This window comes from Polyodon spathula, chromosome 4, assembly GCF_017654505.1.
Source record: "Polyodon spathula isolate WHYD16114869_AA chromosome 4, ASM1765450v1, whole genome shotgun sequence".
NCBI lineage: Eukaryota > Metazoa > Chordata > Actinopteri > Acipenseriformes > Polyodontidae > Polyodon > Polyodon spathula.
The window spans coordinates 22,986,339-23,001,844 of record NC_054537.1 but is presented as its reverse complement, the minus strand read 5'-3'; the positions used below and the strand labels follow the sequence as shown (position 1 = coordinate 23,001,844).

At 37.1% G+C, this 15,506-nt stretch overlaps 1 protein-coding gene across 4 annotated transcripts in view; it reads left to right on the top strand.

Annotated features, from left to right (window-relative positions):
- The window catches only part of LOC121314324 (arf-GAP with GTPase, ANK repeat and PH domain-containing protein 3-like), a 220,710-nt gene that overhangs the window by 130,857 nt on the left and 74,347 nt on the right, over positions 1-15,506 (top strand). For all 4 annotated transcript variants that reach the window (XM_041247452.1, XM_041247450.1, XM_041247449.1 and 1 more), the window contains exons 4-8: positions 3,402-3,487; positions 6,468-6,609; positions 7,099-7,233; positions 7,809-7,939; positions 13,765-13,920. In XM_041247452.1, coding sequence (XP_041103386.1) covers positions 3,402-3,487; positions 6,468-6,609; positions 7,099-7,233; positions 7,809-7,939; positions 13,765-13,920 — 650 coding nt within the window. The remainder of the gene's footprint in view (positions 1-3,401; positions 3,488-6,467; positions 6,610-7,098; positions 7,234-7,808; positions 7,940-13,764; positions 13,921-15,506) is intronic.

The window sequence follows — 15,506 nt, the reverse complement described above, 5'->3', positions numbered from 1 at the left end:
CATTTAAGGTCATAAACTGCTTTGTTTCCATAGCAAAGTATTTTTGGAGCATATGTATTCACACCTTCATGTGTGAGCAGTAAGACAAGTGCATTATGAGGCATTATGGACAGTTTGGATATTGGGGTCTGAGACTAAGTTGAGGGTGCTGTTGTAGTCAAACAGACCATGAAGCCTTGTAATGCTCTCTGTGGAGGGTCTTTTAATAATATATTTGTTTTAACTGCATGTATTTTTTTTTTTTTTTTTTTTAATATACCACATAAGCACTCTAAAATGATCATTATACAAGTCCTCCATTATAATAACGTTTCCTGTGAGCTTCTATAAAAAATAAGAGTACACAACCGTGTTTACTTCGCATTTTTAAAAAACATTATCAGTGGTTTAATGACTTTTTAAAGTTGTTTCAGATATCTTTTATAAGGTTAAAACTTTTTTTTTTCTGTTTAAATCTAGAAATATGTTTGACTACCCTGCTAGTAGTAGTAGGTTTTTCACTTAATTAATTTTTAATTAATTTGACTTAATTTAAATTTAACATGTTTATTAAAAAGGTTGACATTTACTTTAAACAACATTTTGTTACAAATAAAACTAGTGGAATGATACTGATATTTTTGCTTTTGTAAATGGTTACAAACATTCTAAGGTTATAAACTCAATTCTATAAACCTAGTGAATTGATACTTGACATTAGTTTCTACATTTTATTTTATTTCTTAGCCAATCAGGTTTTGAATTATCCCACAGACAGACAGTCTCTAAAAGCTAATAGAAACTTTGAATCTTGAAACTTACATTAAACAGAGAATTTAAGCAGCCTAAGCATTCCAAAAAAAAAAAAAAAAAAAAAAAAAAAAAACTTTATACATAAACATTTGTTACATTTACAGTAGTATTAATATCCTCTGCTGACATGGTTACCCTCACCTTTGAGAACCTGCTCTAATTGTTGTTGTTGTAATTATCTAGCCTTGGATAAAGGTGTCTGTCAAATAAATTTTTTAATGAACCTGTAGCCCAGTAATATGGCCATACATCAGCACTAGATCAGGAGACATTCTAAAAACAAAATTCTAATTATAAACACTGTAATTTATACATCAGGTTAGTTTTAAAAAAAAGTGTGTCTCTGGTATGAATAGTGCTTGATCTAGAACCCTGTGCTGTGAAATTATCTGTGTTTAACAACGCTTCAAACCACCACACCTTGGCTGAAGCCCCTCAAGTGTGCTAGAACTGCTTATTTGGGGTGTCTTGATTGACTGGTTTACTTGAAATATTTCTATTTAACAAGTATTAAGTGCTCACTGAAAAAATGTTGGCTGGTATTCCAGGATTTTGCAAGTCCCGGCAGGATGGCTTGTCATGTAAAAATATGACCCAAAATGTGAGCCAAAGTAAAGAATGATAGCAGTTGGTTGATAACTTAAAAAAAGAAAAGGTATCCCAATGCTGGACAAGATATCATGAGTATCCTCAATTTTGCAATTATTTCCAGATTGTGCAGAATCTAATGCATTCCATTCTTCTTGCAGTATCTAGTGAACACAGCCAGCAATTGCAGTTGGTAGATATTTTGAAATTCAATAATAGTAATAACAATAAAGTTCAGCTAGTGCAGACAGTTTATTGTGGGCACGTAATTGCTCCAGTTACAGTAAATTACTTTACCAGATACTTCTCATTATACAGCAGCTCTTATTAAAGTTATATTTTCAAACCAGATTCTCAGAAGATGATCGAAAATATTCTGGCTACAGTGATATGTGACAGCCTGCACTTCTGTGAGTGTGTTTGAAATATATCCTGGTATTGCTACGAGGGTTGTACAGGAACAGTGCCACATCCCTTGAATACCAGATGTTGCCTTCTTTATTCTATATCATCTTGGCAGCTATAATCTTGATCTTAAATAGCTTTATCCAAAATCTCTTTTTATTCTTTAATCTTTTAAAGAGGGTCGACATAAAAAGACAGATTTACGTAATTTTTCTCTAGCATTTTATTGAGAGAAATCTTTATTTTTTTTTATTTTGTGAAAATAAAAAAGATTTTCTGATGCTCCGTCTTGCAGGAATTAAGAAAATTATCTGTCCACACCTCCCTTTTTGCTGACTGAGTAACCTTCCACAAAAACTGTTTCAACAATTTTCAGATTTGTTGCAGCTGGCATTTCTTATTATTTAATTACAAAGCAGACCTACGTCTGTTTCCCAGAGTGGTTGCAGGCTATGGGTAGAAATTGTACTTGCTGTTTCTAACCATGCAGACTGTGCTATTTCAGCATATTCATCTAATACATCCTCAAACTGTGTTTTCTGCAAAACATGTTCTGATGCTAGCCAGGATTGCCTACCAGAATGAGCACTGCATGAATGTCACCAGCTCTGTACATTGATGTACAGGGTGGTTTTAAGTCAGTTGGTCACTTTACATGCTACTATAAAGAAAATAATAAAAAAACAACTTTCAGTGCAGAGTTACAGTGCTTGGTCACTTCATTAGGACTGTCTAATTTCAGGTTGGGCCACTGACTGCCTTGATCACAGCCATGACAAGACGTGGCATCCATCCAGTTAGGTGGGCAGGACTTGACCGATGCTTTCTTCAAGTACATCCCAATCATGCTCAGTTGAATTGCAATCTGGGGATCGTGGTGGCCATGGAAGATGCCTGAATTATCTTTCATGTGCTTCAAACCATTCACGCTCAGTTCTGGCATGGTTGCCGGGCCCGTTATCGTCTTGAAAGTAGTACCAGTGCAGCATTGTTTGGTGGACCTGATCTATCAAAATGGTTATGTATTGCAGCATTTGTTTGGCCTTCCAGAGTAATCAGGGATACCAGGAGTACATGTCCCACACCAGGGCAATTTTAAATCCAATCTGGTAGACAGGTCCTTATAAAGTGGCCAGGTTTTGCAGGTGGAGGCTCTAAGTGATAGGCAATATGATTCTAGGTATATAGGATGTGACTAGTGCAGTGTCAGTGCAAAAAGAAGTATTGCCATCTAACTATTGAACTCTCAACGCATAAGATAAATTCAGATGAACATTTGCTTTTCTTGTACCTTGCACAGAATCTGTGAGTCATTCGAGAGTAATGTGTTTGGATTTGGAATAGATCATTTCGATTAGACTGTTTTGCATTAATTAAATTGGCAGCCAATGATATGTACGGTAGTGTGCATTATGGATGACTTGCGGCATTCTTTGCTTATCAACCACCCTACATTTAACCAAAGAATAACTTCTTGAAATAATTTGCTTATACTAAATGATGTTCTTTTTCACAGTGAAATGGTAGATATCCTGTAAATTTTGTATTATGTTTCAGTGGTCATTTTACAATACGTTGAACATAAATCTCACTACAATTTAAATTGCAATCTACAGGTGGCAGGTTTAAGAAGGAGATTATTGTGGATGGACAGAGTTACCTCCTTCTGATCAGAGATGAGGGAGGGCCCCCGGAACTACAGGTACGTTTTCAAGCATCACAGAATTTAAATTTTATTTATCTCAGTTCATGAAGGATACATCAAGAAGAATCATCAGGCAAATGATCTAAATTTGTTTTCCTTGGTCTGCTGTTGACGGGCTTAATGCAATGAAAATTGAAAACAAAATCTGATTAGCAAAGTTGGAAGTCACAATTTAAGGCAGCCTATTAGCAAACATGGTTTAATATGAACCTCAAAAGGGGTTCTGATTTCTTTTTAGACATATCCCATTAAAGGAACACGTCTTAAATAAAGATCTCGAACTGAAATACCACTGGCTCGTGGCGAGTGCATCTGTATTTTAACCCCAACAAAGCAGTGGGTAGGTGGTGCAGGGCTACATCACTAGCATTTTCCATTTCTTTCACCTGGAGGCCTGGTTAAAATCCCATTCAGGTCCGTGAAAAAAAATGAAGATCCTCAAAAGTTTCCAATAAACAGACAGGAGTAAACGCATTATTTGTGGAACGTTGCATTTCAGGTGGCTCGCCCTTGTGTCTTCTGTAAAGCGATGTGTTAAACATACACTTTTTGAAGGACCTGCCTAAACCAGTAAAAATTCAAGCATTATGTTTGGATGATGCAAAGACCGCCCATGCTCTTTGAAAGGCTTTGAAATCAAATGACTCAAAATGCTTAGTCAAGTCCTGCAAAATTCTTCTGTACATTTGTCTCTCGTATGTTTTTGCTTCCTTGGCTGGTAACACAAGGGTGAAGTGAGATATGCCAGGCTTTAAATGCAAGGATCATACAAAGATAAATAAGGATTTCTTGCTAACCTGGTACAAAATCTTTGCATTGTTTATTTCTTGTTGCCTTTTTTAAGGCTTTGCTACAAATCATTCAAGCATTTTTATGATCAGTTGTCAAACTTTATCTGCTTTATTTCTCCAATGTTAAGCCAGCTTCTACATTCTAGTACTCTAGGTAGAACATACTATGTTTTTAAACAGAATTGCAAAATGTTCTTCTGGAATTGAGTGTAACCTCTCTAGTAAACATTCATGCTGGTCTTAACCTTACAGAAGCAGGTGGCACTATAAAAAAAACCCAAAAAACAAACAATTCTAACTTGATCGTCAAGCATTCCATAATACCACAATTCATTCCTATATTTTGAATGATTTTGTTAATTTTCCGATTTGCCAGAGGAAACTGGCACCATTTGTTCCCCTTTTTTTGTTAATAATCATTTTATTAATTCTGTGTTCATCTGGATCGGGCCCAGAGTGAATTCACTGTTCACAGCTGTGCCAGTGAGGGTTCAAGTAGAGCAAGGGGACTGTCGCTGACGAAGTAAAAGAGGATTGTACTGCAGCCTGGCTCGCTGTGGATACCCACAGCCTGGCACCATTATTCCTATTCATATGGCATGCTGGTATTCGTGTTCATTTAGAGCCATTCTGTTTTGTGGTGCAGCTATTGGTTTTAAAGAGAGGCGATTGTGTATTTGGATGTTTCGACATGCAGGGGCCAGTGGCTGAAGGTGCAGGTTTAATGATATGCTAGATTCACAATACATACTGGATCACGATACAAAGGTCACAATACAATGCACATTATTTGATTATAATGCATGGCTCACAAAATGATGGTTTGCATGTGTATATTCATTTTTAAATAATGTCATTATTTTAATAAACACACATATGTAAATATCCATATGTGGTTATGGTGGATGGAGGGGAACACTCATTGCTCTCCAGTGACCCCTGCTGGGGAGTGGGGGGGAATGCAGAACACATGCTGACTTATTTAAAATTGTTTTAGGAGGATGAAATGATGTTTAATAATGAAACCATCATAATAAGACAAACAAAAATGATGTAAACATATTTTTGATCTGTAAAGCATTTATGGGTATATAGACAAAAGCTCTGGAATTAAGTTCAAAACTAAAAAAGCACATTTATTCAAAATACACTATTTAATATTTAAAACATAACCTCTTTAATTACCAAAACAAAAACTATTAACACCCGTATCTGATAATATCAACTACTGCATTGGGCAGCAAGCAATGTAGCAAGCAGCATCACTAACCCAGCCACAGCCCCTTTTCAGATTAACATTACTTAGGCACCACTGTGTGTTGTGCAAATGAGCCATCCCTAAACAACCCTGCAAATCTGTTGCAGCATTAAGAAGCTCTGCACTGCCCTGATCATCTTATATACACAGCAGGAAGGATGAGCAGGATCTAAGGAACCCTTAGACATTTTCATTTAAAGGGCACATAAGGACCTTTTTTATTTTATTGTGTTACATGTTCCCATGTGTTGCTACAACTGTTTACATAAGATTGTTTTATTTTTATTTATTTTTTTTACATTTTGACCACTTTTTTTTTTAACTTTTAAATTGCATTCCCTGCGTCAAGATGGCTTCTCATGTACTAGCATGGACCTCTCAGAACAACATTTCCCATCATCCTCCTGCTCACATGTGTAACTGAGATAGATTTACCAGTGAGCAGGATGGTCGGAAATGTAGTTCTGAGCGGTCCATGCTGGTTTAAAAGTGGTCAGAAATGTAAAATTATTAAAACAATACACCCACCTTACCTAAACAGATGTAGCAACAAATGAGAACATATAATACAATAAAATAAAAAGATCCTTATGTGCCCTTTAAGCCCATTTTTGGGAATAGAATAGTGATTGAATTGCAGGAAAATATGCTTTATAAATTTGACCAGGAAGGAAAGAAAAACACAAAGCAAACACACACATTTTTTTTTTTTGATTATCCTTTAACAAAATGCATTGGTCCAGTTTTTTTGTTTTGTTTTTGTTTTGTTCTCTTAATTGATTTTTCAGTACCACCTGCTGTCTGAAATTGGAACCTCAGCATCAGCCCTTTTGATTGGTAATCAGACAGAAAGATCATTCCTGGGTTTAATGTCTTGTTCTAGATAGTTGCATCACAGACTGATGTTGTGTTCTCCTCTCACTCTCAGTTTGCTGCATGGGTTGATGCTGTGGTCTTTGTCTTCAGTCTGGAAGATGAAATCAGTTTCCAGACAGTTTATAATTACTTCCTGCGGCTCTCCAGTTACCGAAACACAGCTGAGGTCCCCATGGTCCTTGTTGGCACGCAAGGTGAGGAACTTTATTAAAATAATGTGCTGCTATTCTGCTGCTGCTTCATGGGGTTCATGCATTGGTGAAAGGTGGTGGATGGTGTAGTCTCCTGTTTTGTTCAGTATTTGTCAATAGGAAAGCAGGTAAATAAAGATACAGTACATTTAACATATAGGGAAATAGCATTTTGACTTGTTCAGTAATCATTAAAGAGATTGTGTGCAGTAGTTAACAAATTCCATAAATATTACCTATTGCGCATATTAATTTGTTTTATAGGTCTCAAATGCAATAAATAAATAAAATAAATCATTATATCTGTATGACATCCGGTTAAGGCACTGGAGTACTGGGGGGGGGTCATTTCTAATAAATAAATCAATAAATAGATGTTGATTAGTAACACTGCATATTCTGTTCAGATGTAATGTCAGTGTAATTTACAAAATAAATTTACAACATCTGCTTGTTTTTTTTTTTTTTCTTTATTGCTATTCATTTTGAAAGATGCAATCAGTGCTGCAAATCCCAGAGTTATTGATGACTCCCGGGCGAGGAAATTATCCAATGATCTGAAGCGATGCACTTACTACGAGACCTGCGCCACGTACGGTCTCAATGTGGAGCGAGTGTTCCAGGACGGTAAGAGCATACTTTAATATTCACAGCCATCAGCTAATATTCACAGATTAAATTGCTCTTACATATTTCATGTCTCTGGGTAAGTGAGTGGGTGGGTGAGTTGGGGGGTTCAGGTATCATGTACCTCCAATTAAAATGCTACATAAATTTGTTTTAATAATTTCTGCAAACTGAGAGAAAGTACAAATATGATTACTCTTGGATTGTCTTCATCAAACCTGCTTATAACGACACTCAAGGGGCTGTCTAGAAGTGTTCTTTGATAACTAACTGATGGCTACTTGCCTGCTGTTACTCTACACATTGTAAACATGGATTACATTCAGAGAACGTGTCACGCCTCAACTACAGTGTTGAAGTCTTCTCTTATTATTAGTGTCTGTCTGATATTTGATTAGGAAACTGATTGCTGATTGAACCTCTACAGACCTGTGCAGAGTGACTGAAATTGTATGGATTTGTTCTTTTTGTGGATTTGTTCTTTTTGTGTGTTGCAATGGTGACTGTGGAATGTAGGAGTCTGAAAATACCTGATATGGTGTCAAAACATGCTTCTTTCTGCTTTTGTTTTTCAGTTGCCCAGAAGGTGGTAGCTTTAAGGAAAAAGCAGCAGCTTTCTATCGGTCCCTGCAAGTCTCTGCCAAACTCTCCCAGCCACTCCTCCGTCCCCTCCTCCTCCTCCATCCCCTCGGTTCACATTAACCAGGTGAGGGACTGCAGCCCTGCAGTGCACTGAGATCTGAGGGGAATACATGTACATACAATCTTTTATAAAAATTGTTAATGAGCTCCCTTATAAATGACTTCTTTCCATATAGAAACCCATACCTTTTTATACCTGTCTGTAGTCATAGTTTCCAAATACGATGTCCACATGGGCTTTTCTGCTGCTTTTACTTTGAGTAGGGGGATGTTATGCTAATATAGATATTATATAGTTGTAAATCGAACCCTGACGTTGACATCAATTATCGTAAAAATTGTAATGACGATTATTGATCTTTATCGAGTTAAATTGCGTTTTTTTTTTAAAATAACAGTTTAAAGTAACAATAAGTCCTCTTTTTATAGAGCATGGTATAAAAAAACTTTTTCAAAAAAAAAAAATTCTGATGTTTTAAGACACATTTGATAAATACATTGGCATTTAAATATAACACTGTCCAGTTTTCATATTCATGCCATCACTAGACTTTGCCTTGTTTTGTGTAAAATCTGACAAATTTCCAGTGTAAACATAACAGTAAATTAAAAAAGGAAAAAAAAAAAAAAACAACCGCACTGTCCAAAGGAGAAAAAAATAACAAGGTTTGAAACTACATTAACATTGTGGTCTATTCACTTGGAAATAATTCAATCTCTCTTTTTTTAATTTGCTGTTGGTTACAACTTATAAATTATGTGGCCCAGCTCCTGCTAGTGAAAGCAGCAGTCCCTGCAGAGATGCATTTCACTTTTTGCTGTCATATTTTAATCAAAACTTTACATGACTTTGTTTAGCCACTTAGATTTGCATTCTCTTCAGTAAATACAACTATATCGTCATTTTTTCAAACAGTACATTAGAGGTAGCCTACCCTTTCTTGCAACGGAAACTGTCTATTTTGGGTACTTTCACCCTGCACTTAAATCCAATTAAGTGATGCGTATCAGTCCAGGTTCCTGATCTGATTATAAGCTTGTTTTAATTTCAAAAAGAAAACTGTACAGGATTTATTGATTGATACTTAACGCTGGGCATTTCCTCACTGATTGGTAGATATGGCATCCGGGGCAGGTTTAGTATCCTAGGAGATATCAACTGATATTGTTAAGCGAGTGAACATATTGTGAGTGTCCAAAATGAGTAAAAAAAAAAAAAAAAAAAAAAAAAAAAAACTCAATAAAAAAAACAATAATTTTCCATTCTACCTGTGGCAAACTATTTAGTACAACCTGCAATGTTTCATTGGATCACATAAGATGAGCTACGATCCAGCGGCATTTAGACGGAGACAGCAATCAAAAACGAAAAAGGTTGCAGATAGTGCATTACTTCAAAATGAAAAGTTAAAAAAAAACAATTAAAAAAAAAAAACCTATCTGAAACAGTGGCACCTGACAGACGGCTACAGTTGGGACTGATTTAAAACAAAATAATATGTATAAAATACATTAACAAAGCAGGTTACTCTTGATCTCTGCATCATCATCCTGTATTTTTTCACAGACATTTAAATGAACTGGAAGATAGCAAAACAAAAAACAAGAACACACAAAAATAAATAATTAAATAAATAAATCACTTTTCATACTCGGTCACCCCGACTGTTACTTATTTATTTGTATTGTCCTGTCTGTTCTACTCCGTGTGTCTGCACTGTTATTGAGGGGGGAAAAAAATAACTCTGTGCCGTCTCAACTCTGCCCCCTGGTGTACCTTTTCTCAATGGCACTGTCCACAATATCATAAATACAGATTTACTTTCTTTTGTATGTTCCAATAAAATTAATCTACTCAGTTTAACTTAGTGTGTAGTTCAAAGTTATAAGTAGGACTACTTTATTGGTGTCAAGATTTAATTAAAAAAAAATAATTGCCCTAAACATGGTTTATGCTTTTTTCTTCAAATCCACTGTTTATTCAATGTATACATATTAGTTAAACAAGAAGTTGAATAGTAGTTACATATTATTCAATAGTTCAATGTTAGATGATATAGTTTCCATTTTATATAATTTAATAGAATACACATATATCTCACTTTTACATATTGTATTGTTAGTTTTTATGCGGTAAACACAGATAGAACACCGGAACCTACTGCTTGTTTTGTTCTTGTAGCACATTAATGGTGCAGTTTACTGTATTTTGTTGGGATAGAGGTAGTGGTATAGCACACACTGCAATTCCCATTAGTGCTGTTATTGGTGTGAGCACTTTACAGGATGCCTCGACATATCAGACCTCCAGAATAGTATTTTTGAGCAATAGCAGAAAGAAACAGTCAATTTACGTTGTGGACATAATAATAAAAAATAAAAATATAATAAATAACAGACTTGAACATTTAGAATTTTGGAAGTCACTATATATTCAGAAAGATAAAAAACACAGAAAACAGTAGCCCTGTGTTTTTTTTGTAGCACTAGTAACAACGCAAAGTAGATAGGTGTCTGTATATGAATGCACCTTGTAGGGACACAGGGAGGCTTCATTTTTGTTCAAGCACACATTTCCTGTCAAGAAAGGAATTTTTTTTGTCTATGAGTTACTGATTAGTGCAATCTTCAGTGAAGAAAGCAAGCCAACAAATAAGCAAGTAGCAATCAATTGTTGGAGGCCTGCAGCATGACAAGATGTCATATCACACTGGGGGGCAAGCAGCCATATCAATCCGTGCTGGAGCTGCCTGCACCGCCCACAATGACTGTTCATTGCAGAATTCTCCATCCAGAACTGTCCAAAAAGCACCTGTCCAATTATGTTTGCGTTTTCTGAAAATTTGCATAAGAGAAAAATCTTCTGCCCTTCTAAATACCATACCAGGTTAACTTTGCTTTGGTTTTTTCTTACTTCTCCTTGTATAGTTTTTGACTGGGAACAACCCATTAGGATAAATGTACTGAGCTCAAAAGAAACATATCACTTATATTTGAGCATCAAAAGAAATGTCACTTATATTTGGATAAAATTCACTAGATGTGATCAAAAAATGACAAACTCTGTTTTAGAGAAGGTGCTGTGACTTTTTATTGTGCTGATTAACAACTGACATCACAAAGATGCTGCAAAAGGATCTGTCGATCTTAGGCAGGTGTTGTGACTCTTGGTCTCCCCGTTCGTGGCCTGTCATTGACAGTGTGTGTCTGGTTATACCGTCTCATCAGGTTTGAAATGGCTGGCTGTGAGCACCCAAGACTGAAGCCACAGTACTCTGCCCTAGTCCAGCCTCCAACACGCCAATTACACAGAGGCACTGCTCTCGTGGCATATTGGTTTTTTTTCTGTGATTTTCTTTATTGCTTTTATTCAAGCTTGCAATTCAACAGCTGAAATCACTCCATATTCATTCTCACTAATTAGGTGATTAAGCGCACATGCTTCAGTCATAGTCACTCAAGCGTGTCACGGTCAAGTATGAATGATGAATGATTAAAAATAAACCAAAAACATTTCGTCAATGTCCATCATTTTACATACCTTATTTTTTTCGAAAATGAATGTGTTATAGTAGTTATAAGTTTCTTTTGATGCTCGGTATAATATTTCATGCCATGTCAGAGTAGAACAGGCAGTTGTATACCAGTATATGAAACTACACACCACATGAATCACGTTTATTTTTATTTTTTTAATTAATAATTGCTTGTGCTGAGTGAAGTGGTCTAAATTGAGAGCTGGTCCTAACTAAGATAGGTTTTCCGACTGTTTTCAAATTGCCATGGGCATGTTTTTATATTGGTCTGGTTGCAAGAATCTACCACATTTTGCTTTCAAAATATTTTGTTACAGGTTTCTTTGTCGCTGGTGGATTAGCATGGACAGTGAGGAGGGAGTGATAAATCTAGTGTTTGTTTAGTTAGTTAGTTTTGTTGATCTTTCATTTCAGTTGGTTATTACGCAAATGTTACAATGTCGTTTTTTTGGTATCTGGGACTTGGGCCTTCAATAAAGAACAAGTGTCTATAAGATTAAATAACGATGGAATCTGGTTCAGAAAGGTTATTTTCTTCTACTTTGCATCCATTTTTTTAATGTGAGCTCATTTTTACAACAACATAATCTTTTAATGTTTATAAGAAATAGCATACTAAAGGCTGGAGTTGTTTAAAATGAATGTTATTCCATTAGAGGCGAAACAACTAATTTTTTTTTTTTTTTTTTTTGGCCCTAGCTTGTTGACAAACTTCCCATTCTATAGACCTCTGCCTTTTATGTAAGGAATAATATAATGATGTAATATTAACAACCAATTACCCACACACTCATACTAAAGTACTGCAAATGGTTTGTACAGTATAGATGTGAATTAGCTGTGCATAAAACCCAGAGTACAAAATAACAGTCTTATACCCCTTCTCCACTGGCACATCCGACCTGTGAGGGCTTGGTACAGTACGGATACGGGTGGTTCTCCACTGGCTATTTGTCAAGCCGAGCGAGAACCAAACCGTGAAACACTGACCTCACAAGACATCTGAATCTGACTGCGAGCCAAGCTGAGTCAGGGGCAGGGTTAAAGATTTTCATCATTACGTTGCATCAGTCAGTACACTCAGGAAAGAAAAACAACAAACATGGTGGGAAGAGAGTGTGATGAGAGAAATAGTACAGCCTTGGGATGCTGAGGAAGTGCAGGCTCTAGTTTCTGTGTGGGGTAGATAGAAGTGTTCAGGAAGATCTGGAGTATAATCAGTAAAATGTGTTGATTTTATAAAGACATTCCTAAATATATTAGGTGTAGACCTGGCACGGCTCGGTTGTACAGTGGTAAAGAGGCATTAGTTGCGTCAGTGGAGTGCTGTAAGAGGTGACTCATTGCGCGGAGGTGATCTTGCGAGGTTCCCTGAATCACTGAGAGTCTATTGTTTTTCTCAAATGTGGCTAATTTGTAACTCTTGTCTTCAAAATCAAAGTGTCTGATCTCAATGGAATCTAATTGGTGATCATTCATTGCTATAGAGGAATTAGAGACACAGGAATGTTGCATTGCAGCTCAGAAAAACCAGAATGCACTTCGTTGAGACACAGTGCAGCTTTGCTTTTATTAAGATAACCAAATAGTCTGTTTGTTAAAACAGAGGTAAAAACCAGAGTAGTGCCTCAAAACAAATGGAACATACATCTTGAGTAGACCAGATAATATCTTTATCAGCAGTCAGACCGTTACCTTGCCCTAAAGTTAGAAAAAAAGTTATACGTAGTACTTCTAATCATCTTGGATTTAGGCCCTTACATTTTTGTTGTTGTTATTATTATTATTATTATTATTATTATTATTATTATTATTATTATTATTATTGTTGTTGTTGTTATTCTTGTTATTGTTGTTATTGTTATTATTAGTCAAGGCGACTTGTAGGTGTTACAGGGTGATACAAGGTTACAGTGCAAAGACAATATTTAAATACAGTATAGTTTTCAGTAAGTGCAAGTACTACTAGAAATCCAAGTCTTGATGAAGAAACAGGTTTGTAAATGCCAGCTAATTTGAATAATTATTTAATTTCTGCCTGTGTTTCTCTGTGGCACCAGACGACGTTGAAACAAAAACATGTTCTTCCACAGTTTTGTCATCGTTATCTGAACAAGCGTAACCCATTAAGTAATTGATTGTACACACTCACAACTCCTGCCACTTTAAGTGTATCCGTATATTTATTCACTTGCACTTTGAGTTGTGGTGCACAACCTCTAACAAATGAACGTTAAATACAAAAACTATTTTCCTAGTGTGTTTTTTTTTTTAGTTTAATGGTCTTTATTTCTCTCTCCTTTCTCTCTCTATCAATCTGTCTCTCTGTCTGTGTTTCTTTTAATCCTCGCAGGCGACCAATGGCAGTGGCGGGTTCAACGACTATTCCTCTTCTGTCCCATCAACTCCCAGCATCAGCCAGAGAGAGATGCGGATCGAGACCATTGCGGCCTCCAACACACCCACTCCTATCCGCAAGCAGTCCAAGCGCCGCTCCAATATCTTCACAGTAAGTATGCGCCAGCTGATGCAGGGAAGCAGTCGCTCTCTTTACTAGACACTGGCAGGCTTTTTCAAACATAGGAGGAGGAGGGGCTCCCAAGTGGCACATCCAGCAAAGGCACTCCACATGGAGTGCAGGATGCGCCTTAATGCCTGGAGATCACAGGCTCAAATCCAGGCTGTGTCATTGTCGACCATGACTGGGGGTTCCTAGGGGGCAGTGCACAATTGGCAGAGTGCTGCCTGGTAGGGGGGCCTTAGGTCAGCAGGGCAATCCACGGTTCACTGCACACCAGCGACCCCTGTACCTGATAGGGCACCTGCAGGTGTGCAGTGGAGCCATGTAGATCTGTGTTGTCCTCTGGCACTATAGGTCTGGTGGCTTCACTGTGGATCCGCTGTGCAAAAAATGATGGATTGGTAGGAACACGTTTCGGAGGAAGCATGTTTCAGCCTCCGTTTCCCAAGCATCAGTAAACCAGGATAAAAACAATAATTGAGCATTCCAAATTGGGGAGAAAACTAGGGTAAAAACCATTGGCAATGACTAAATTTAAAAAACAAAAACATAGGAGGAGGTCGTCAAATAACCTAGGTCACCAGCAGCCAAACTGCAATTAAACCTGGGTGGGTTTTATATACCACATTGCACCAAATGTGGATGATGAAAGCTTAGGTTATGTTAAGACCTCTTAACCTGTATAAACAGCACCATTAACATAATTCAAATCTTAAAAAAATAAAAATAAATAAACAACAAAAAAAATGTTATTGTATAGTAATGAGCTTGTGAAACTTCTCTTAACTTTCAGTTATATTTATTACAACTAGTAGGATCCTCCTGTACAGCCCCCCCCGCTGCCCTCCCAATCCCGTGTCCGCAGATCCTTGCTTTGCTTATCAGTTTCTCCTTGTTGGGGAGAGGCGGGACTGGAGCAGCCCTGCTTTCCCCCCTGCAGCAGTTCTTATCAGCACCACCGTGCTGCTGTCACGGTAGCAGCAGTAGTTGTGCTTTAGACACAACTACCTTTTGCAGTTGGGGGAGGACAGCAGAAAGGATCTGTGCTAGTTCCCCTGTTTTTCCCTCCCCCTATTAGGTAGTGACTAACCCTGTCCACCAGAGAAATGAAACGCTGCTGCTACGCGTGATGGAGATGCCGAAGCACGCCACATTCCCAGTTTGGATGCCGGACTGGCAGGCGGAGCGAGAATTTCAACTAATGACCTTCTGAGAAAGGGTCCAATGCGCTGGCAAAAAGACAGCAGCGACCCACTAGAACGGCAAGCTTTCCTTGTCTAGAAGGAAAATCTTGTAATTTAACAAACAAAAAAAAGAATACCCAGCCATTGCCCAGCTTTCATACTGTACGCAGATGTAGGAATTTCAAACTTACTAAAATAAATCAATTTTATATATATATAAAAAAAAAAAAATTATTTGAACATGGACAGGTGTGCAAATTTGGACTATGGCGCTTGATTCTAGCGCCAGGGTATCCTCATATAGCGCTAGCAACATTCCATTCTGGCGCCAGTAGATGCTACATTTTTCTGTTTGTATTATTATTGCTTAGCACCCATAGTTGATGATAG